Source organism: Fringilla coelebs, assembly GCF_963513975.1.
Source record: "Fringilla coelebs genome assembly, chromosome: 5".
Lineage (NCBI taxonomy): Eukaryota > Metazoa > Chordata > Aves > Passeriformes > Fringillidae > Fringilla > Fringilla coelebs.
This window is the reverse complement of record NC_140033.1, coordinates 62,737,705-62,761,315: the sequence shown is the minus strand read 5'-3', so window position 1 is coordinate 62,761,315 and position 23,611 is coordinate 62,737,705. Positions and strand designations below refer to the sequence as shown.

The window sequence follows — 23,611 nt, the reverse complement described above, 5'->3', positions numbered from 1 at the left end:
CTTGGTCTGCTCTTCTGCTCCTTCTCCAAGCACATGCTGCTAGTCCAAGTCAGAACACTCCCTGGCTAAATACTTGAATTTTTATGTTATTTTTCCTTTCAAAAGTCATTCAGAGAGAAAACTCCATGTCAGCTGTAATGGCAGAATGACAAGCTGTCAACAAATCACATTTGCAGTACCTGCTCAGCTGAAGAACTTGAATTCCCTGCCTTCTACTTCACAATTCTTTCTAATTACATTAAGTGAATATTTACACATCAGGGGAAAAAAAAATCCAAATTTCATATAGTAAGATTTCCACATCTATCTGTCAAAACATTAATGTATTTTCCTGATAGCAGTAGCTGCTTTCGTTCCTCGTTTATTTGTCCCTCAAGAAGAGCTAGGCTATAAAACTTTCTCAGGAGTTCCAAAGCACACTTTCAACATTTTATCTTCCAAGATTTCATATTTGTGGTTATTGCCTAGTTTCAATCAAATAAATAAAAAAATCCTAATTTATGAAAACATGTTTTGACATGTTTATATGAAATAATGTTTGTGCATTTGCCTCTTACAAATTAATTTGAGCATATCCAGAATTAAATGTCTGTCATAAGATAATTTCAACAATAATAAAGTCCTATTGTGCACAGATAGCATTACAGGACTTATCATGAGTTCCCTAGAGCTCACAATTTCTATAAAACAGCTTTAATTCACAAACCACCTGTAAGCAGACTGTTGCTCACATCACTCTTACTGATTTCTTCAAGGAGAGAAGCTGAAACACTCCTCTGAGTACCAGCAAGTACCTCATCCAAATAAATTAACAGTAGCTGATACTAAATATTTGTATTCCTAAACATTTAGACTTGTAATAAGAAGCAGTGTGGATTATGAAACCTAAAGCATGTCACCATATTTTGTTACCTTAAGAGTTCTAGGATAAGATAAAGTGTTAAAAAACCACAAAAAACTCCATATATTGGACTCCATACCACAGAGCTCACAGATCTCTTTCTGGACAAACAGAAAGGTGATGCAGCATTCAGGGGGGCTGTTCCACTGCTCTAGCTTCAGTTTTAGTGCCATGCTATGAAACCAGAGGGGGGGATCAGAGCCCAGATTCTCCCCACTCGCGGTGCCCCAAATACAGCAGCAGCATTCAGGGCACAGACAAGCTGGAAGCTCAGCAAACACACAGGAGGGCAGAGCAAGATTTGGGATTTAGATTCTCTTTTATCAAGTGCCTGGGGAAGGAATGTGTGTCAGCCAGGAGAATGAGACACCTGCAACCTTGCCCTGAGGATTAACCCCCAGCAGCCAGGCACACAGCAATGAACAGCCTGGCTGGAGGTTCTGCCTGATGGGATTTCTGTGTGAAAAAGGAAAGAGGCTTCACTCTCTGGGAGGAGCAGGCACCAGGCTGTGCTCATACTCAGCACACACATCACACTTGACTGCATGCACCCAGCACGTTATTTTTACTTGCAAGCTATTAGAATCTGAGCTTCCAAGGCCAGCTTTATTGGTGGGTGGGAGTTGCAGCTCCCAACCATCAGTGTTGGCCAGCCCAGCACACACTCCCACATCACAAGAACTCCTTTTGCATCTGTACAGCTGCTTCTCTCACACTTGAGGTTCATGCTGAACACCCCCAGCATCCAGCAGCCTGAAAAATAAAAGGGATGTTGAAACTAAAAAAAAAAAAACCAACTCTCTGAGACATGTCTAAAACCCTGCTGATTTTTTTACTTAGAATAAATCTTAACCCAAGGACAAACCTAAGTTTTTATAACCAAAAGTGACTGTCACTGCCAATATAAGATAAATGTTACCATAAGCATAAAGGGAAGAGCTGAAAAAACTCAAAAAATGAGAGCTGCCCCAGTTGACTACAAGGAGGGTAAAACAAATAAGCGCCATCCAGCAGCCAGGGCATTTAAAGAACATGTAATGTGACACAGTGAAACACCAGCTAGGGAGGGTACATTCCTTTTAAAAATTCAAATCAAAAATTAAACAAAAATAAAGCCATGAGGTTTGCAAGAAACTGTCGATATTGCAAAATCAATTTCTTTCTCTAGGCTTTCTGAAACAAGAGAAGGAAAAAAGTTCTAGAAACTACCTTTTTATAGATGTTTTTGGAACAAAATAATTTTAGCTTGCAAATTGAAGCTATTTTTTTTTTATATTAAAAGATGTAACTGAAACAAATTATTTCAATCAACTTTTTATTTCGGCTTTAAACTCTTCAAAATCAGATATGACATGAAAATTCTGTCTTCCACACATTTCCTAATCAAATCTCAGAAATCACTAGGGCAAAGGTTTTGTTTTTTGAATTCTTACTGCTGACAATATAGCATGCCATCAACTCCTGCTGCAGTCAATTACAATTATATTAGGAGGATACTAGAGAAGCATTAAGAGGTTTGAAAATCTTAGGCTTAGTGCAGTCTTCATATCCTAAAGCATATGCAGAAATGGGTCCAAATGGATCTAATTCTTTAGTTATGTTATCATATACAATTTTTTCCCTCACAGGATCTCTATTTGATTTCTCACATTTAAGATTTCTAGAGGAAATAATATCCTGAAAGTTTTTTACATTGCACATAAAAACCCCAAAACCTTTCATGTGAAATTAATCAGTCACAAACTCAAGATTCTCCCCCTTCAGACATAAAGCTCACATGATGACTTGTAGAAATTCTTTGTCATTTGTAGAGTTCTGTCAGCAGAGAGCGATAGCAGTAAGTCAGTCTCCTCCAATATTTTTTTGTTGAGTCTGTGTTTACTCAGATTCTTCAGGGGCTTATAAACTTAAGCAGTTTGGTCAGATTTTCAAAGTGGTTTTTATATCCAGCCCTTAACACTAGAGGGAACAAAGCCAAAGCCAAAGCAATAGTCTCTGGGTTTATTTTCCTCACAATCGATAAATAACCCTAACTTTTCCCTAGGCATGGTCTCCAAAATAGCAAGACCATTTTGACTGAAAAATCCTAAATGGAAAATACTAAACTATGATAATCTACAGAAAGGAAAACATTGTAATGGGAGACGTTGGGCAACTTTAATTATAGATCTCACCACTGCCTCTGCAGCAGTACAGCGTCTTTGGAACTGATGAAATACCAATAGAGGCCTGATGACATTTCAACTTGACTGAAGGTCAATGACTGGTTAAACTGGAATGTTTCTGAGCCACTGTTAAATTATTCAGAATTATTTTAGGAAAGCTGCATAAAAAGTGCAAGAGTGCAGTTTTAGCTTCATCTAAATGCACACACTGAGAATGGAAAAGGAAATGGGGAAACTGTCAGTTGCAATTGCCTTGAAAAGGGAAAAAAATAATATCTTGTGTACCTTCAACTTAGAATTAATCTAGCAGAAGAGAAGACTGCAAGATAGTTCTTGTTTTTACTACTTATTTCCCCAAACCCTTTACTCCAGGAACAAGCATGAAAGGGAAAGAAGAGGAATAGAACATTAGGTCAGTAAAGAATGTAATTATTTTTGTTTCTGTTGCTTAACACCAGTGAGAAGAGGTTGGCAGGAGTAAATAATTAACAATAATAGACGAGGCCTTTCTTTTGCTGCAGGACAGCTGTTTCCTGATCCCACTATATATATGTTGCTGAATATGTGTCTGTGAGGCTAAATGGAGTCTCTTGGAGCCACCACCAAGCCTTCAGAACCAGATGAAGGAACATGAAAATGCGCAGTGGCCAGGTGTGCTCAAAGTAAGGAGCACTCATTACGCTGGAGAGCTGCGAGACATGCAGTGTAAAACCTCGAATTTTACACCCTCATCCTCTTCCTTTTCCCTTCCAGCCATGGTGAATCACATGCTGACAGTACATCAACAGCAGTGGCCAGTGTCCTGCGCCTTTCCTTGGTCGTGCTCAGGAGCTGTGCATCCACGGCACCCCCAGAACCCACAGCAGCACCATCCCCTCCCAAGGCTCAGATCAGCCAGCTATTTGCTATCAATTATTCACAACAAATGGTGCCAAGACATGTGGCTGCTCTATAAAGGAGAATCCTCGCTAGAGAGTGGAACAATACCTGCCGACTCATTGCTCACTCGTGATCCTCCAGACTGGCAGCTGTAGCACGCAGTCAGCGCTGAGGAGTTCACAGTCTCTGAACACCCCTTCCCATGCAGGTTGCATTCCTGCAGAATGAAACTTACATGGTGTAGGTCACAAGCAAAAAAAAACAGGGTGCAGAAATTTTCACTTAGCACAGAGCTAATTGCGAGGTAGAAGAGAACTTTCCTGGCTGTGGCCAGAGGACCACGGCAAACCAGCTGCATCAATATAAGACGCTACGACCCCATCAGCTGTTCACCACTCCCCCTCTATTGGAGATAACCACCATTGAAATGGAGCTGGTGGAGAGCCCTTGGGAGCACTCGTCTGCTTCAGTGCTAAGTCAGCTGGCATGGCTTTGAAAAAGCCCACACTGACACATAAACGAAGATGAATTATCTTCTGAGCCGGACCAGAGGAGGAATGCTCATGTGATTCATGTTGCTGTGGAAATGGTGAGTCCAGTTAAGACATCTCAACAAAAGGTTGTTATCACCGTGCTAGGTAAGAACATTATCATTATATCAAAAAAAGAAAAAATAAAAAAGGACCTTTCATGCTTTTAAGTTCAAATATAAACATAAAGGCAGGCAAATGGATTAAGATATCTGAATGAATGTCTAAAGAGAGAACTATTCCCACTAGTTTGAAGATATAATGCTACTTTTAAAATACTTTAAATGAAGAGCAAAATCTTGCAAGGATTAGCATAATAATTGCTCACATGTATCACATTAACTCTCACTGAAGAGGAATGGACTTGTGCACACACAAGAGCCCCCAGACAGAACTATCGCAGTCAAAACAAAAAGCTTATCCATAAAAAAAACCCCAAAAACCCCCGCCTCCTGGCATAAGCATTAATAGAAAGGGTTCAAAATAGGATGGGGTGGGCTGGGAACAGATTTGTGGCCAATGGAGTGAGTGGGAGAAATGATGCTTAGATGCAGTCTCTGGCACTGGAAGCCACAGAGCACTGGGTCCTGGAGCCCTGGCAGATAAGCCAGAAGGAAGATTACTGTCACTGTCTGTCCTGCTGTTCTGTTTTGAATTCTGCTGCTGGCCACCTTTGAAAGAGGACACTCAGCCAGGCTAAACAGATCTTAGGCATGGTACGTGACAACCATTCAAATATCACATATGCCATACCACATCTACTCCAGCGCTGAACTACCAGACTCCCAGGTACGTTCATGTAAATCACCTCTCCTGCTGTGAAACGTCACTTCTATGGACTTAAGAGGGTTCCTCTATCATCAGATGCTTCAAAAGGACTTTTTGTACATGAGCAGCTGAGTTACCTCCAATGTGGTTAAAGGCATGAAAACAAAGTACTGGTCTGGACTCTGACTGCTCGAGCGTGTAAAAGGCCAGCTTGGATGCTGTGATCTGAGCCTATGTCAATTCTGTACCAAGTGACAAACTAATTACTCTTCTAAACAAAAGCAGACTGGGAAAGGCAAGAATCAAAGGACATGACACACAGCTATATGTCAAAAATAGGGAAAATGAAGAAAATTGTAAACCAAACAACCAATCTGCTACTGTCAAGTAACAGTTTCAGAAGTCAGACATGAAGGACTGGTAAAAACCTGTGATATTAGACTAAGTTTCCCAAAAAACATTCTCACAGGGAAAGTCCAAAGAAGTAGGATAAGATGAATTTCCCTTTAAAAAAAAACCAACAAATCAACAGAAATCAAAGGTCAGGACCAGCAAAGACCAGCAGAAACTGCATTGGCACTCCACCTACTCATAACACAGTCAGCTAAGGGAAGGATTAGATAAGGAAGCAATACTGTATTTAAACAAGAAAAAACATTAATCAGACTTAAGATTTCACATCTTTTATCCAACAGTAAAACATGTTCTTTAAACAAGGAACAGAGCCCTAGGAATAGACAGTCCTTTTCTGCCTATAAGTGTTGTTTCCCTTCAATGTTATTATTCAGTATTTAAAAAAAAAAGTGCTGCAAACCCAGTAAATAAATAGCCAATGTAGGTTTGATGAAAGATTGGCTCAGAAGACTGCTTTTGGCCTGAATAGAAAGATATGCTTTCATCCTGTTTTGACTATACTCATACATTTACCTAACATAATTGGATGTAGTTAATATTGCAGGAGCCTTCAAGCAGCGCACATTTCCCTCATTAGTGGGTTTAAAGCCTTAATGATATCTCCTGTGCTGCAGAAAAGCCCAATGTAGGCTTCAAAAGTGATTGGCAAGTTTCAACAGGAGGAAAAAACTGGGGGAAGGGAAAGCAAAGCCTAATAATACCCTGATCTTGTCCTCTTAAGTTGTTTAGAAAAGGAAATCTTGCAAAATGATTGAATAAAGAAGAAAACAGAGGTGAGGATAAACAAGCCAAAACAGATAATTTCAACAGCTGACCTCACAGTAACTGAAATATGTGAAAGGAACAGGGAGTGGGTAAAAATATCTGCAACATATTAAGACACACACATACTTAGTCCTACACAAACTCCTGATGGCACAAACAAGTGCATATGCACTGCATATTGTCAAATCAGCATCTTCATGCACCTGCAGCAAAATCACCTTTTCATAGTTTCATTATGCAGTATTTCCCACCCCCCCCTTCAAATCTCAATATTTTGGCAGGGAAGCCTTGCATTTAGGAAACAGAATGTCACAGTATACCACTAACAAAGCACATGCAAAGGATTTGGGGTTTTGTTGTTTGTTTGTTTTGTTGGGTTTTTTATTGACTAATTTTGACCATTTTCCAGGAACAGAAATTTCACAGGCTGATTTAGCTTCAAAAGAAGTGTAATTATATACAGCTGTATTCAGTATTTCTTGACTGCCTTGAACAAGCAGTGAAAGGGAGATTTGCACACATAATCAGCCACTATCATTAGTGCTGTAAAGTACCTAATCCATCTGGTGTTGTGGTGTCTACCTAGGAGCAGGTATTGAACCACTGATGGCTGCAGTATAACAGCAGAAAGGGAGAGGGTTCAAAATTAACAAAACAACACAGCAGCCCAAGCTGTTTCTTGATGCTGGATTGTCCTTGTGTTTGTGTCCTCCCATGGCTTTGCAAAGCATTTTTATGTGTACAGGCACGGAGAGTGGAGAATTAAAAATGTAAATTTCATCATGTGGTTTTGCAGTCTTCACAGGGGAAGAGGTAGCAGGATACCATGGTGATGGCAGCACTGCAGCCCATTAATAAACCAGAGAAAGACTCAGGGATAGATTCAAATACTTAGACCCATGCTGAAAAATAACTCATTTCATAATAACTCCTGTGAAAAATAAGAGGACTGTGCGTCTCAGCATCAGCTGTGGTCTCAACACGCTGACTCATCATTTCTCCATGGGGGGGGGGCAAGGAAAGAGGAAACTTGTTTTTAAATCTTCTAGCCTCCTTACAGTCAACTGCATTGCTTTTATATTGCCCAGGTTTATGGCCCATAGCATTTGAAAACAGACAACCCACACCTGGAAAAGAGAAAAAGTGGCAAGTTTTTATTTTGTATTTCATCTGTGTGTAGCCAATCCATTTCCGCCCTCACTGCCAGCCCTTCACACGGGGAATCAGCCACTTTTATTTGCAATCTTACCTGGAAATATGAAAAATATTAGTGCTCATTTACTCAATTAGAGATTCATAACTCTCAAGGAAACAAATTCATATGACCTACCTACACAACAATGTGTTAGCCAGTTAAAATAGCATCCTCACTGGAAGTCTGGCTTTCTCCAAACCCAGCTCCAGTCTGTCCCCCACTGCTGGGGAATGTGCTGAGAGCTTCCTCCAGGAACACAACACAGGAAACCTTCCTCAAACAGCAAACTGCCTAAGCTACCACTCAAAGGAAATACATTGTCAACTAGAGGGTATCTTCAAGTCAGTCAACAGGACCATCCTCAAATTAATGAGACTTAACTACAGTCAGTGTTTAAAGATTGATTGCTTGTAAGCTGTTCTATGGCACTCCAGCCTACTGTTATCTCTATCTTCCAAAACTTTCACAAGTCTTTATTGAATAGTCAAATGTTTGAGAAGAGACTGTGTTCACCCTCTTTTCTATGAGAGGCAAACAGAAGACAAAGTCTCCCATTTAAGGGAATATCCCAGTTCTGGACAGAATAAACATACTTGTGTAAACACACAGTCATGGCCCCCTAAATGAAATGAGAAGTAAGAACGTGCATAGATGTAAGCAAATGCTGCCATCTTTTTATGAATTGTGAATTGTGGGTTAGGAGTGGCACTCCCCAATTCTGTGCCCCCAGGGAGATTCCCCAAACCATGCTGCCACACTCCTGCTCCTCTGCTTTCCCCTCTCCCTCTCCCTGCGGCAGGGTGGAGAGGGGAACTGGAGGCAGGAAAGGTAAAGATCACGGGTTGAGAGAGAGTAATTCACTGGAACCAGCAGTGAGAGAGGAAAATGAACATTAACAGCAACAATACCAGTGAGAGAGTACAAGAAAAGAAAGGATTCACATGGAAACATCCTGAAAATAAACAATACTGGATGGCTCCTTCCACCACATTTACTTGACCAGAAGGAACCCCTTCTCCCCAGAAGAGAGTCCCTTTTCCCCACCTCTGGCAATGATGTGACATAAAATAACCTCAGGGTCCTGGCCATGCCACCTCCCAGCTGCTCAAAAAACTTAACCCTGTCCTGGCCAGAACCAGGACCATAGGAAAGCAGAAGCAGGGGCCAGGTGTTCCAAAGGTAAAGACAAATGAGCTCTCCCACTTCACAGGACACAGGTTTCACTTGGTTTCCTGCTCTGAATTAGAATCACAAATAAAAATTACAAACTGAAGATGATGATCCTCAAATCCACTCAATTAAATCTGATAATGCTAACTTTTCTACTTTAGCTTTTTTTAAAACTTCAAAGAAGAAACTTACTTAAAAGGGGATGGGGGCGGGGGGGGGGGAAGAGCTTTTCATTAAAACTTTTAAATCTGCATTTCTGAAGCTTCTTTTAAGAACAAACAAAAAACCCTCCCACCACAACCATTTGAATTAACAGACAAACCAAATCCCAACTCATTGCCATCAGTCCTGAAGCCCTCACATTCACCAGTGATACTCTTCAGCTGGAAATTCCCAACATACTCTTTTACATTTATTAAGGTGACAAAGCACTTCCTAAATGCTTTGTCCTTGTGAACACAGGAATTCTGTCGAAAGGCCAAAAACTGAGCTTAGAGCTCCTAAATCCTGACCTAGAGCCCAAATCACAAAACCAGACCTCTTCTCACTGGGATTTCAGAGGATCAGGTGGCTCACAGAACACAAGTCTACTACTACATCAGTCCTTTCTTTAAAGGTAACTGAGGCCAAAGTCTGATTAGTTTTACAGCCAATAGCAGTGATCATTTGACAACATTAGTTTTGTGCTATTAGCTTCAGCATATGGGGAATAAGGGACAATTTGTTGTGCATGCATAAAAAGACTTGCACAGTGTGAAAGAAATGACCCTCTCAATATTTATTATTTTAATTTTCAAATGCCTACTGCAAGCATATGCACTGCTACTTTAAAACATTTAAACAAAACTGAATTTAATTGCTCAGAAAAATTAACCTGCAAGCTCTCAAAGCAAAAAGGGGAAAGAAAAAAGGAAATCCTGAATTAAAAGTGATTTTATGAGGTATAGAAGGCAGCAAAATAATTGCATATATATTGACCAAGCTAGAAAGGTATTCTAGTATGTCTAGAAGACAGCCATGGAGACACACTTGGGAAAGAAAGCAGATGTTAGAGTTGTTTACCCTCAGTGCTCCTAAACCATCAGGTCAAAACAAGGATAAGAGCCCTTGCTCATCTTCCTGGCACAGGAAAATCATTCAGGCATCTGGGCTCATGTGCCTGTACAACAGCACCCACAAATATGCAGTCAAATTACTATTAAACAGAAAAGTGCCATACAGCCAAGTTCATTCCCTTCTGACATGATTCTCTTTCTATACCAGTGCTGTACCAGACGAGATTTCAAACAGCTATGATCTAGAAACTGTATAAAACTGGTAGGCGAAAAAAGTAAATCTTAATAAATTCACTGCTTGGACACCTTTTCACTTATCCTCCCAAGGCACAGAATGATTTTTGGAAGCACCAAATATTCTCAGCTCAGTGAGACCAAGGCTTATTGTACATGTGGCAGGATTGATGCTTGGATTTGTCCTACAAAGCCAGGGAGGGAGGGAAGAACATCTCAGTTCTGCATCACAAACAACTGGATGTTCAAGGCACAGCCTGCCACCAGGCACGATGGCTTTACTGCATCAGGAACTGAAATGCCACCATGCCATGCACAAAGAGGCATATTTTGTGACATTTTCACAATGAGAAATGGCACAAATGATGTCTGCAGTGCTCTAGAGAATGGAATAGAGACTCAGCCTCTTCTCAAATCACACGGAGATCCCAAATCAATATATGTACATCTCTGTGCATCCATAAATACACACAGATATGTATTCAAGCTCACATGCAGAAGTAGCAAATAATCATGGGACATGTTGGCTCCAGAGGTGTTATGCCAGTCACCTTCCATGTCCTATATTAACCAAACAAAAAACAAGATGAAACAGGATGAAGGAGTGGAAAAATGAAAATAAAAAAATCTAAACAGAATAAAGCAGTGAACAAATTTAAAGCACATTCCTTCTCTTTGCAACCACAAACCCCAGCATGTATTTAAAACTAAATATCACAATCAAACTAAATCAAACTATTCACCCACACCAGAACATCACTTGTGTACGAAGCCATCCCACTGAATGATCATTTTAAAGCATGGAAAAATGAATAACTCATTTATATATATATATGTATATAGATAGGTGATGTTTTCTCATTTGTTTGACTCATTTTGCAAGTAGTGACTTGCCTGCTGTCACACTGTGCCACTGGTGCTCCAAACCCTGTGCCCATGTGAAGGTAAGCTTCCAGCGAGGTTCATTCATCATTTGTTTACAAACTGAGTTCATTGAACTTTACAACAATAATTTCTAAGTAAACAAATTCACATGAAAGGATGACGATGGCATTGACACAACCAGAAATAATCCTAGGAAGTTTAACTTGAAGAAAAGAAACATTTCTAAACCAAACAACCAAAGGGTACAGGGTCAAGGCAGCATGCATATGTTTCTTTTGGCAACACTTTAGAACTTTTCATCCCTTATGAGACAACATATGAGTATGTTGGTGGGTTCATTTTTCAAAACAAAACTGTAAAACTGTATTTGTGAGAGAGATGGAACAAACAGCCCAGCCCATAAGCTGGATAAGACTGGGTTTGGATAGACAACTGAATTACCACCTTTTACTGAAAGTCAGCACACCAGTGGGGCTGATGCTTGTTCTCTAAAAGTCAAGGCAGAAAGCAGCAAGAAAGATCTTGCACAGGACATGCATGTGATGTTTTACTTGCAAAAGGTATGCAAGTAAAGATGCTCACCAGCCAGCTCCTGAGCTGAGCTGTTTGAAGCCAGTTGTAACATCCCAGTCCTGCTCTGGAGACACTTAATCATTATCAGTCAGTGTAGAGTCATCTAAAGTTAATATGTTGATTTCTGCTGACTGAGGTCCTGACCCAAAATTCACAGAATTACAGGATGGCTGAGTTCAGAAGGGACCTCTGGAGGGCATCTTGTATCAAATTTAGATAGATCTTTTGATACAGTAATATACAGTTTTCTTTCCTCTAGCAAGAGACCAGAAAGAACAGCCAGTTCACCAATATGTCAGGCATCCTGGACCACAACTGAACAAAATGCAGAAAATAGGTTCCTTCCTATTTGGTAGTTGAATTTTATTTGTTTAATGCTCTAGGTAAGCCTAAAGCTTTATAGGTTTACCAAAATGATGATGAAACAGCTTAGTGTAACAGACAAATTATGCATGTGAAAAGAATAATCAGATCTTATGGGGACCAACTCAAAGATGAAGAGAAAGAAGAGATAAGCAAAAAGAAAAGAAGCTCAAGCAACTCACTTTTCCTTCAATGCAAGGATTTTGAATCACATTCTATTCATTCCTGGTACTTTTTTTAATTGTTATTTTTACCACTTCATTATTGTTTGCTGTTAATCCATTATTATTTTTACCACTGTAGCAGCAAAGCTTCTGATGAGAAAATGGTGATGTTTTCTTACAGTGACTGGAATTGGTGTAGACTTTTGAATTTAAAAATGTCACTCTCCCCCAGCTGGTTGGCAGGTAGATTTAAGGATTTGGTCTGAATCAAACACTAGTTTCCACTTGTGATAGACACATGAATCCTGGCAGAGCACTGACTCCTGGCAAACCTTGGCTAGCCAGTACCTACCTTTGCCTCAGGGCTCACTGAATCCACATTTCTAGGAAATATTTTTACAGCCATCTGAATTATTTGAATTATGTACCAGGTAATGTTTCTCTTCACATTGTTCCATCTTAACATTCTGCTCCTACATTTTTAAAAGTACACTTTAATGATTCTCAAGTACTAATTGAAAAACAAATCTTCAATGCAGAATTAAAAACAATCTGAAAACAGATTATGTATCATTATCCCACCTGGAAGAATGCAACAAACATCACAATCCTATCTCACTTGCAACACAGTAATGAAGTTAAAAATGGTCTTAGTACTCTTAAAAGGAATCTTCTATTCAAGAGACAACACAGTTGTGAGAAAAAGGTATCATTTACTCCAGCACAGCCCTGCCTAAATGCAGGCTGAGGTTTCCATGGTTAACCTAAATTAAAATTAATTCCATATTTTTTGACAGAAAGTATATAAAGTAATTTTCATATTTTCTTCTTCAACTATAATTAAAAACATGGGAAAAAGGCTTCATATGCCTCAAGTATGAAGGTATATTACAGCAGACATTTTTGGTTTTGAATGGCTCTAACGCTTATGTTAATTGAGACTAAATTAAATGGGAAAGCAGAGTGTCATTATTGCCTTCCTGTGATTATACAGTTCACAATACACATACCCTGTGCCTACAAGGCAGTAACAGCCTGTGTGCTAGACTTGGTTGCTTGCTCTAAGAGGAAGAACCTTAATGCAAATTTGATCTGCAGTCACCAAATACTTCTTTTGCAAAAATTATTAACCAGTAATTCAGAAACAAGAGAAGATGATGGGGGAATATAAAAGACTTCTTGTAGCAATTTTCAAAAGACAGCCATAGCAAAGATGTGAAATATATAATATCAAAGGGAAATATAAAATGAAGAGCAGTTTAGCTTGTGTTCACATGCAAGATCTACTTTGTCTATATAATGAGTGAGCAGACAGCTGCAAGGTGTGAGAAATGCACAAATGGTCTAGGTCTTTCAGGATGCAGAGACAGGACACAAGATGCTTCCAAAAGGATCTTCTCAGCAGATTAAAACCACTCTCATTCCATAAAGGCCTTCTGATGACTTCCCAGAAGGGAGTCCCCAAGTGCACAATCCCAGATTAAGGTCATCCTGCTGACGAGCACTCAAAGGCATGACATCACATTGCAGAGAGCTTTAATAAGAGCTGTCAGAATTCACTGAATCATCATCATCTTACTGGCTTCTACAAATAAATCCACTGTTTTCAGCCCTTCACAAGTTTGTTTTCTCATTGTTTCTTAATCAAATATGTATATATTTTACAATTAATTGAAAAAGCAGCAAAATAAAGAGGGAATAGAAGTTTTTCTACACTTAGCTTTTAGAATTAGTTCTGAGCATCCTGAAACTCAGTGACAATTTGTTAACATATGGTTGCTGCAACTGCTTCAGAGAAAATAATCTCTCTTTGAGGCATTCTAGGTTAGGTAACTCACATTTCACTATGGATGAAGTACAAATCTTGATTTTGGAAGAGCACAATGGGAAGTCGGAAAAGAAAAGCACAAGTGTGTTTTCCTAAGACCTGTTCAAACCCAGTGGTCTCACCTGCTTTCCCATCCTCTCAGCCTAAAAGTCTGATACTCTTAAACTATAAAAAAGGCTTTGGGTTGAAATAATAAGCATGTGCCATGTCTGGACTGGAATATATTTGCCTAGCTTTGTGAACAGCCCTGACTCCAAAGTCAGTTCTATAACCACTCTTCACTGGGGGAGGAGTTCATAAAATAAAGCAGGGGGATATTTTTAGCATTTTGATTTCTCCACTAGCAAAAAGAAACCTTTGTTCAAAGCAGAGGTTCTTGCTTTGAATAATTTTAAAATATACAAACAGAAGCAACCCTATTAAAAGTCTTAAAATGACATTTATTCAGGCAATGTGATAAGAAAGAATTCTATTACTTAGAAAGTGCTTTTCTCACTCTCACCTTTCAATCATTATTTGCATACAACCCAAATCACATCTGAATAAATTCCACTGGCCTTCCTTACATACTACCCAGCATTCTTTATATTCATGCAGGATTACTCGTGTACAGGATAACCAAACACTTCCCCAAGAGACCTGACTGAAAATTAAAGAGGAAACAGCTTCCTGTGTGAAAACTCCAGAGGAGGAAAGATCCCCAGGTTTTATATGGAAAGACCCAGAAACAGAAGGCTGCTTATCTTCAACAAGGGAAAAGCAATGGCTGGAAGAGAGGAGAACCAAGTGGAAAGTGTGGCTATGTGAGAAGACCATAGAACAAGCAGATGAGAGCATATAAAATGAAGGAAGATCATTTGACTTAGACTCACGAGCATTAAGCACGACAGAAACAGCAACCCTGCACAGGGGGGAAATCTGCTAATTTTGCTGAAGGGAGAGCTAGGAGTTAAATTTTCTTACCTGACATAGGTTAGTGGCAGGGATGTCACTCTGTCTATGTCTCAGTTCCTCATCAATAAAGCAGGACATTGTACAGAAAAGCCACAAATGATTCAGGGCACAGTCAAGCAATGAGGGCAAGATGTGAACCTGCAGAGACAGCTCTAGCTAACAAATCTAATGAAGAAAAAGACAAGGAGAGAGAGGGAAAAAGGACCTATAGTGACATAACCTACCTGAATTTTAGAGAGGAACAGAAATGTTACAGACAGGCCATGACAGATGGACACACAACCACAAGAAAGAGAGAGAAACCTCTGAACACAAAAGGCCTGGAGAGGAAGAAAAATTTCACTGACTGAGAAGTGTGACAATACAGAGAAAGATATATCCAAACGACCAGGCTGACTAAAGTTAAGAGCAGAACAAATCTCTGAGTGTCCCCTCAAAGGAAAGATTTCTAATTTCAGAGAAGTGTTATTTGATCACCAGCTATTGCTAGGTATAGTGGGTACAGTCTACTGCTACCAAATATGAAAAAGAAAAGCAAGGGAAAGTTATAGACAGGAAGAAATAGGGTTCCTGCTTGGGGTGGAGGAAGAGAAGGGATGGAAAATTTCTTCAAATTAGAGAAAATGGGGAAAAGCCCCTTGAAGTCACATATAAGGACTTCAGCCTAAGAAATCTAAAAATAGATTCTTTCTTTAAAGTGTGAGCTATGGGCAGAATGGGGGGCAGCTGGTAGCAGTTATTAAATAAGATATAGGCAGTCACAAGATGAAACTCATGTACCAAAAGAAGAAAGCAAGGGCGACAAGCAGTTTGCAAACTGACTGGTTGCAGAGAGGATCAGAGGGACAGAGGAGACAGACAGCTGATCAGGGAAAAAATGTTCTCCAAGGGCACAAAAAACCCTCCTGAATAGGTGTGAGTTTGTTTGAGCAGGTTTGAGTGTACAAAGGGCCCAGAAGGAAGCAGGGAATGGATGGGACTGAGGCAGCACACTGTGGCAGTATTTCCTTGTAAAATGCTGGGCAACTGCTGGAGCTCTGGCCATTCACCCTCATTATTTGCTCTAACCACCTCCTTTAAATGAGCTTTCTAAGTGTAACCAAGAGCATATGTACAAATTCTTGCTAACTCCAACTTCTTTCTTTGCTATTTATTATTTTCAGGTATGACTAATACACAATAGCTGTGGGAGGCATGTCCTGGTCCCAGGCAGACTGCTCCTGCCCTGTGAAGTCTAAAAGCACAAAACAGATCATGTGTGGGAGAAAGCAAATAATACCATCTCCTTGTTACAGACTGAGAACTGAGGAAGAGAGTTAGTAAGTGATTTCCTCACTTTTTGCCACTTCCTCACAGGAAGTCACTGGCAAAACTGGATATTGAAACCCTCTCTTCAACATCCATCTGGTGCTTCAGTCACAAGGACAGTGTGTCTCTTCTAAGGACATTCCCTTTCATCCTCAGGGTGTTCATCTGGTAACAAAAATTTTTGACTGAACGTATATATTGAGTGTATATAGCTTAAGGTCTTACTGAACCATGATGCAATTTTGCCTCTATTTCCCGCTGCCTTGTAGCCACTTCTGGTCTGAGCTGGAATTAGCAGTGCTACCAACTCCATCCACAAAGCCAACTTTTATATGTACTTACAGTTCTGTTGGTGAAGTTACTAAAATCTGACACTAAGATTTGCTTGATCATCTCTGGTGAGGAGACCACCACAAACATCTGGCGACCAATGTAATACCTAGAAAGAAGTAAAGAATCATTTTAGCGGATGGTGACTACAGAGAACTATCTCCTTCCCTAAAATATCTCTTTTTGCTTGAATATACTTGCAGAGAACAAATATCACAGAAAATGTATTTCCTTGGGTAAAGCAGTATCTTTCCAGCCCTCCCAACTTTAAATTAAGATGAATGGACCTGGAATTTAAAGGAAACAGCTTAAAATCTTTTACTGATTAATCAATACTCAGCCAACGTTTTAACATAAAGGGTTTACACACTCTTTGCTCACTCTGAATTCTGTGCAAAGTGATGTAGTATCACTAAACCAAATGTAGAGGAGGAAAACATTAGAAACCAACTGAAATAATCATGAAAGACCTACAAAATTGCATTTCCTGCCATCAGCCTTATGAAATGTCTTTTCATGGCCAAGCCCTGCCTCTAATGAGTCTTTCCAGAATCCCCCCACCGTGACTGTAGTAAAGCACATTTCCACCACTTCTAATGGCACTGGAACTGAGTGCATCTCAGGCTCTGCATTGCCATGGACAAAACTTACATTACACTAATAGGGAGAGGGGGGAAAAAGGGGGGGGAAAGGTTTTACGAAGTCTAAGGGAATTAGTAAAACTTAGACGAAAACAGGGGATCGGGGTGTCTCTGCCTGTACACCCTTTATCTCCCTGCCCCCGTTTCAATATGACCTTGTGGAGCCAGGGTCTGCCCTCCTGGGTGTTCACACCATTGTGGATGCTGCAGAGTCACTGGGACCTGTCCCAACCCTACAACTCCTAGGGGTGCAGAGCTCCCTACTCCAGCACCATTTCTCCCAAGGCCCACAGGCACTCCATGCCTGGCTGCTCTGGGAGGAAGAAGCACAACCAGCAAGCAGAGGTCACTTGCAGTCCCTACCTTTGTTGATCACTGGACCAGAAAATCTATTCAGGACCAGAAAATCTATTCAGGCAGCACTGTCTTTTCTCCAGCAGGAGAGAGGAAGAGGAGGTTGGAGGCAGGCACAGGAGGGCCAGGCAGCTCATAGCAGAACACAAGAGCAATACCACAGCTGCTGCAAGATGACAGCAATATCCATGCCTAATCATTTAGGTATGAAACAGCTCAGTATCGATATATTGTTTATCACCTGTCTACACTCCAACAACTGAATAGGCAAGCAAACCCTGGACTGAATTAAATATAGTAACTAGGGGTTCCCATGGCAATGAAGCTGCAGCAGCCTGATTTCTCCAAGGGCAAACAAATTAGACAAATATCTTGATTCCAAAGCATGGATTCACAGTCCAATTTGACCTCTCTACCACCCAAACCTGTAACAAAAAAATGGCAAAGAGCACAATCCTTCCTTCCTTCCTTCAGGAAGGAAGACATCATCTTTTCTTCTCTCGTGGGTTTCCAGAGGGAACTTTTATTTCCCAAACGCAACCCACAGGCTCTGCTGGAACATTAGATATAAGTGGTGTGGTCTATGAGGGTAAACTTTTTTCACCCCTCCCAGTTTGCTCAATCACAGCAAAAGTAGCTGTCTGTAATGGTGAAACTTTTATTCAGAATCCTCATAGATGCAGGAAAAAAGAGCTGATGCCTCAGATTACAGAGGGTTTTGATCACAGACGTTAGCAGAAGAGGATAATGCCCTACATGCAACTTTTACATGCATTTTGTACAGTTTTTCTGGCATCAGAGAGGCAACACAAGCTCTCAAGGCAAAGACATGTGCTGCTCTGAACCTCCCCAGAATGACCAGCCACAAATACTGACCTCTCATGCTCACACCTGGCTTTTCCTTTTCTCCCTCCAAGTTTAGCGAGTTCCTTGTCACATGTATTGGTTAGTGACTGATGATCCTGCAACAAACAGCTTTTCACAGGGACCAGCTTCCTGACATCAGATTCCAAATCTGGATCAGAAGCTGGTTATGTCTTCCCAGACAGCTTAATTCTGAGCAGCAAGGGGCACCTCACCATACATCAGGCAAAGCATGTGTGTGCACGAGAGACACAGTTCCAGTTTATTTCAAACCTGGGAAATTGCAAAGCTCCAACTCCTGTCCACTGGGATAACAGGACTCTGCTCACAGCAGGAGTCTTTATGTCACAGTGCACTTTGTGCTTGAAAGCATTCAGGACTAAAAATTTGGGACAGGAGCATCTCCTACTCAAGCTGTTTTTATGAGAAAGTGACTCACAAGCCAAGCTTATGCAAACAAAATCTATTCATCATCCTCCAACTCAGACCAGTCACCCGAACTCCCAGTTCTGTTTCCACAGCTAAGCTCTTTCTTTTTTATTTACTCTTCACTAACTTTCTAGCTATAGGCACCTGCTTCTTTCTTTATGCAGCTATAAATTAGGGCAGAGAAGGAAAAGAAGGGGGAAAAAATCCCCTACACCTAAGAAAATGCTAGGAAAAAAAAAAAATAAACTACTTAAATTTTTAAGCTAAATTCTGCCTTTTTTAATGAATGACTGCTATAAAGTACACACATTATTGGATCTCAAACAGCAAAAGCTCTCTTCCTGACTTATTTCCATTATTCCACTTTCTGCATACAATCTTTCTAACCTTTTCTGGGACACAGAAAGATGAGTCTGTGTATGGGCATACTTTGGAAGTCAAAATCCATAAGCCAAAAGCATTACTTCCATGGTCTTTCCCTGAAGTTAAGGAAAACGGACAAGTAGAACTAACTGTGAAACAAGATCACCTGAGCTATTTCAGTCAGCAAACACAGGTTTGTAACCTGAAAGGCTGCCAGAAAGATGCTTAACTGAGTTTTAATATATTTTATATCCTTTGCAGGATCAAGGCCTCAATCACAAAACAAGAGGCTATCTCCCAGGTAGGTGTTTTGGCTTTTTTTCACTTGTTTCAAAATAGCAAGTAAAAGATAAAATCCTCCTGAACAATAATCTATTCTTCCCAAGTAAATAACATATTCACCCCTGCCATGTAACTTCTTTTTGATTCTCTATTACTGGATGAGGATATCACTAGTCCCACGTAGACTTAGATTTATTATTGAACAAAACCTGATATTCTTGTCAGATTTTAATAAATAAGAGTTTAAGAAAAACAAAAGCCTCTGGGCAAGTACATTGCAAATGAATTCATGAATAATTTAGGACAGCACTTTTTATTAACTTTTCCTAGGTTAATCTTTCCACAGGGCTCATTCACACACTGAAGTCCTACCTTTAGTTACAGTACCATTACACTGCTTGACCCAAGACTTTATAATATTTTCATCCAGGGCTTTTAGGGGGTAAAGCAAATACTTGGGAATACCTAGCCTGCTCCTGCAGAGAAGCAAGAACTCACACATGCAGCATGACATCCTTGGGATGATGCACCTCTGTCCACATGGAAATCAGCTGTAACACTGCCACACCAGCAAAAATAAATGTCATGACCCACACATGGAAGCAAATTTTCCTGTGTAGACGAGGCATTGGTTAATTAAGTTATGCTGTTGAGGCAATTCCTATTATATTTCAGTTTAAACTGCAGCTCTCCAGAACAGCGAAAGAACTTTGCATTTTAGACCAGTCACTTTAGCTCCATTGGAAGGTGAGGCAGGAAAGACCTGATACCAGCACATAAACAGCACAAGTACAGTGTGAACTTCCTCCAGCAGATGAAAATGTGGATGAGGAGCCATTGTCCCAGCAGGCTGCCAGTGCACAAGCCAGCAGACTTGTGCCACATCCTCCCCAGGATGGCATGGCAAAAGGGCTGTCACAAGCATTCAGCAGAGGGCATGGGTCTATTCCCAGAAGCTGTGAAAAAAGTAAAATTTGCCAAAGGGCTTTCAGGTCAAAGAGGTGGTTATTTCACAGGGTATTGAACAAAATAAACTAAACTTCATCAGGAGTGTTTCAATAGCTGAAGAGGCTACAAACCCCCTCCACGCCCAGCTGCAGCAGTTCCACTCCTAAGAGGAGACAAGCAACCCTCTGAAGGCAATTCATGACAGACAGAGATGGCTACCGTGTGTTCAGGGTTCACCCAGGATGTTGCAGTCCTCTTTACAATGATTTAGTCATTCACTAAACACAGCTTTTCCTTTATCCACATCAACAAACAGCAATCCAGCAATGATATCTGCAGGTTTGCTCATGCCTCACCATTGCTTTCTGCAGAGGTCTAGGTCTAGGTCTCTCAAACCCACACCCAGTGCCTGCCATGGCCAGGGTCACAGAAGATAACCCCTGGAGGTAAGAGATGCCTGCCAAACCCATCCCAAGCCCATCTTCAACTTCTGAACTGAAGTAGGAGCAATGAGACATGGGGCACATTGGACTGCTCAGTCTCTCCTGAAACACTTCAGCAATCTTCCTTGCCAATGTTTGACGGACATCCCCCCAGAATGCAGATTTCTGTTCTCAGATCTGAATCAGCCACTTTTAATTTGAAAGACTGATTTAGCATCAGCTTTTCCATGCTCCCAAGACCATCCTGGCCCCACTGCATGGTCATCTGCTGCCTACAGCACCTCCCAGCTCCTGAGCCATGGCCATGCCCTCCGAGCAAGCTCACAGCAACGTTGCCTTGTTGCACAGGAGAAGTGGAGAGCACACACGGTACCTTATGGCAAAGGGCCATATGTTTTTGTATAACATCCATGTGGGAAACACCTGCAACCCTTTCACCTTGTTTATAGTGCTGCTGTCAATTCACAGAAGACTTTGATCCTCCTATCTATCATCAGCCCCAATCATAAAACACATATATGCTGTTAGGCAATAAGCAAGGCTTTGTTTTCTATGCTGTGGTCTGGTTAAGAACACAAAGATCACCTGTAGAGCCATATGAAAATAGAATATTTTATTATTGCTATTTTCTTGGGGGAAGAGCAAAGAACAAAGAAAAAAAAAGGCAGTGGGGGGAGAAGGAGAGGTGTACAAAGACACAGAGATACAGTGGGAAAAGGCTGATTTCCTTAGGCAATTTTTCCTTAAAAGATGTTCCTCGATCACTCTGCCTCTTTTGTTTGGAGACACCTTCCATTGCAGGCAGAGAAACATAAAAACAAATAGCACAATGCTTGTTTAAAATAGGCCTTGAAGCCCTGCCTTACTTACTTAATTATTTCAGAGGCCAGCAAATTGATTTGTCATAGTACTGTCCCCTTTCAGTGCTCAAAGGCAATTCAGATGTGGTAGGACTAAGCAATACATAATGAACAGCTGCAAAACCCAAACACAATCTGCACAGAAAGGGTTAGCTTGGGCTGAGAGGAAAGGAAAGGAGTGGGACAAATTTGTCAAGTACCATGAGTATTATTTGTGTTATATTAGCAGCTAAAGGTCTCCAAGAGCCCCATATCCTAATTTGACAGGAGATATTCATACACAGAAATCTTATTCTAGGCTTGTAGAGCCCACAACTTAAGTAACCTGAAGTGACAAGGGGAAAACAAATAACATCTTCCATTTTCCATCTGAAGGACTGGGGGTCAGTCAGGTATGGAGGAAATGGGAATTGCCAGCAATCACCTTTTTTTTTTTTATGTTGACATCCTGTGGGAACAGAGCTTCTCAGCTGCTATGTATACCTGGAAATTGCATGCCAGCTTTCTTTGGGAAGGTTGTGAACTAACTCCTGTGGCATTTGCTCTGCATGCTGGGCTGTGACTAGTCAGCAAGGGGCTTCCCTGGCCTATTTTTATGAAGCACTCACTAAAGTGGAGTATCTCCAGATTAGAGAACCACAAAACACCCATTAACACTTAAGAGAAGAAAAACCAAAAAAAACCACCCCAAAACCACAACACCAAAGAAAGAGATGAAATTTCTGCTCATGAAAATGAAGCCCCGGTAGCACTGAGAAGTCTCAGGTACAGAGAAAAGTTTCAAAGCACAGCTCTACCAACACACACACACACCCACCCCTTATCCAGAGACTAATCCAACCCATTGGGTAAATTCCTGAAACAAAGAGGCATGGCCACACTCATTTCTATTTAAGAATAAATTGTGCTTCATTTCCTTTTTCAATGAACTACATTTCTTTCCATGTTGTGAAAGCTTTAAAAGAAACACATAGGACTAATAATTTAATTCCTGGGTGCAATAAAAATATCATGTAACATAAAATACTTGCTCACACATGCTTCCTGCGCTGCTCTGGACAGTTATGCACCTCTTTGTCCACACACCTGGGATTAAAAATGCCATCTTCTACATACCAAGAACCTCTGTGCTATCTCAAACTCACACCTTGACAGAAGGCCTCTGCCTTCTGACATGCTTAAGGAAGTTTCAAAAAGAAAGAAGAAAATTCCAGGATTATTTATCTTCTCCCCGCCACTAAAAGCACAGCTATCTTTAAAGGAGTTCCTCCCTTGTCAGGTGTAGTAAGAGACTTGTGGTATGAAAGTAATATATCTAATGTTGACAATGAAGAGAAGGAGGGCTGACTGAGGTCATTATAATGTACAGAGCAGGTAGAATCTTTCAAGTAACTTATACCAGGGTGCAAATGAAATCTGTTTCTGAGCATCTCTAACCTCAGGGTTTAGCAACTTGAGGGTGTCACACACATTTAATAATCCCTTCCCCCGACCAAGTGAGCAGTGCAGGAGACACAGGCTGTGTTAATTCATTCATGAAATGAAGTAGATGACATTTACCCACATATAAGAAACGACAGAGATTAAATTAAGCTCACAAAGTGCCTCAAAGAGGAAAAAAAAAGAAAACCACCTCTGAATTATACAAGCATATTTGGCAATCTATATCCATTAGGTGTTTGGAGGCAATCTGAGTCCAGACCTAAGCACAAATACAGAAACTCGAGCCCACATTCAAGGGTTGGGGAGGGAAGCAGCAAAAGGGATGGAAAGAGACAGCAATTGCTTCTTTTCTCTGTTCAGGTGGGCAGCAGCAGAAGCTGGGTTCCAGGGCAGTGCAGAGCCACGGGGTGGTGGGCTGTGCTCCTCCACAGCCGGGGAGCTGCCTCTTCCCAGTGCTGGCAGGGGTTATTTTTATCCTGCCAACTGGGCTAAGATGATTACCG

At 40.7% G+C, this 23,611-nt stretch overlaps 1 protein-coding gene across 1 annotated transcript in view; it reads right to left on the bottom strand.

Moving 5' to 3' along the window:
* Positions 1 to 23,611, bottom strand: part of TBXAS1 (thromboxane A synthase 1) — a gene marked incomplete at its 5' end in the record, with an annotated part of 237,949 nt that overhangs the window by 109,937 nt on the left and 104,401 nt on the right. The window contains one exon of the mRNA XM_084206237.1: positions 16,494 to 16,590. Within this exon, the coding sequence (XP_084062363.1) occupies positions 16,494 to 16,590 (97 nt within the window). The remainder of the gene's footprint in view (positions 1 to 16,493; positions 16,591 to 23,611) is intronic.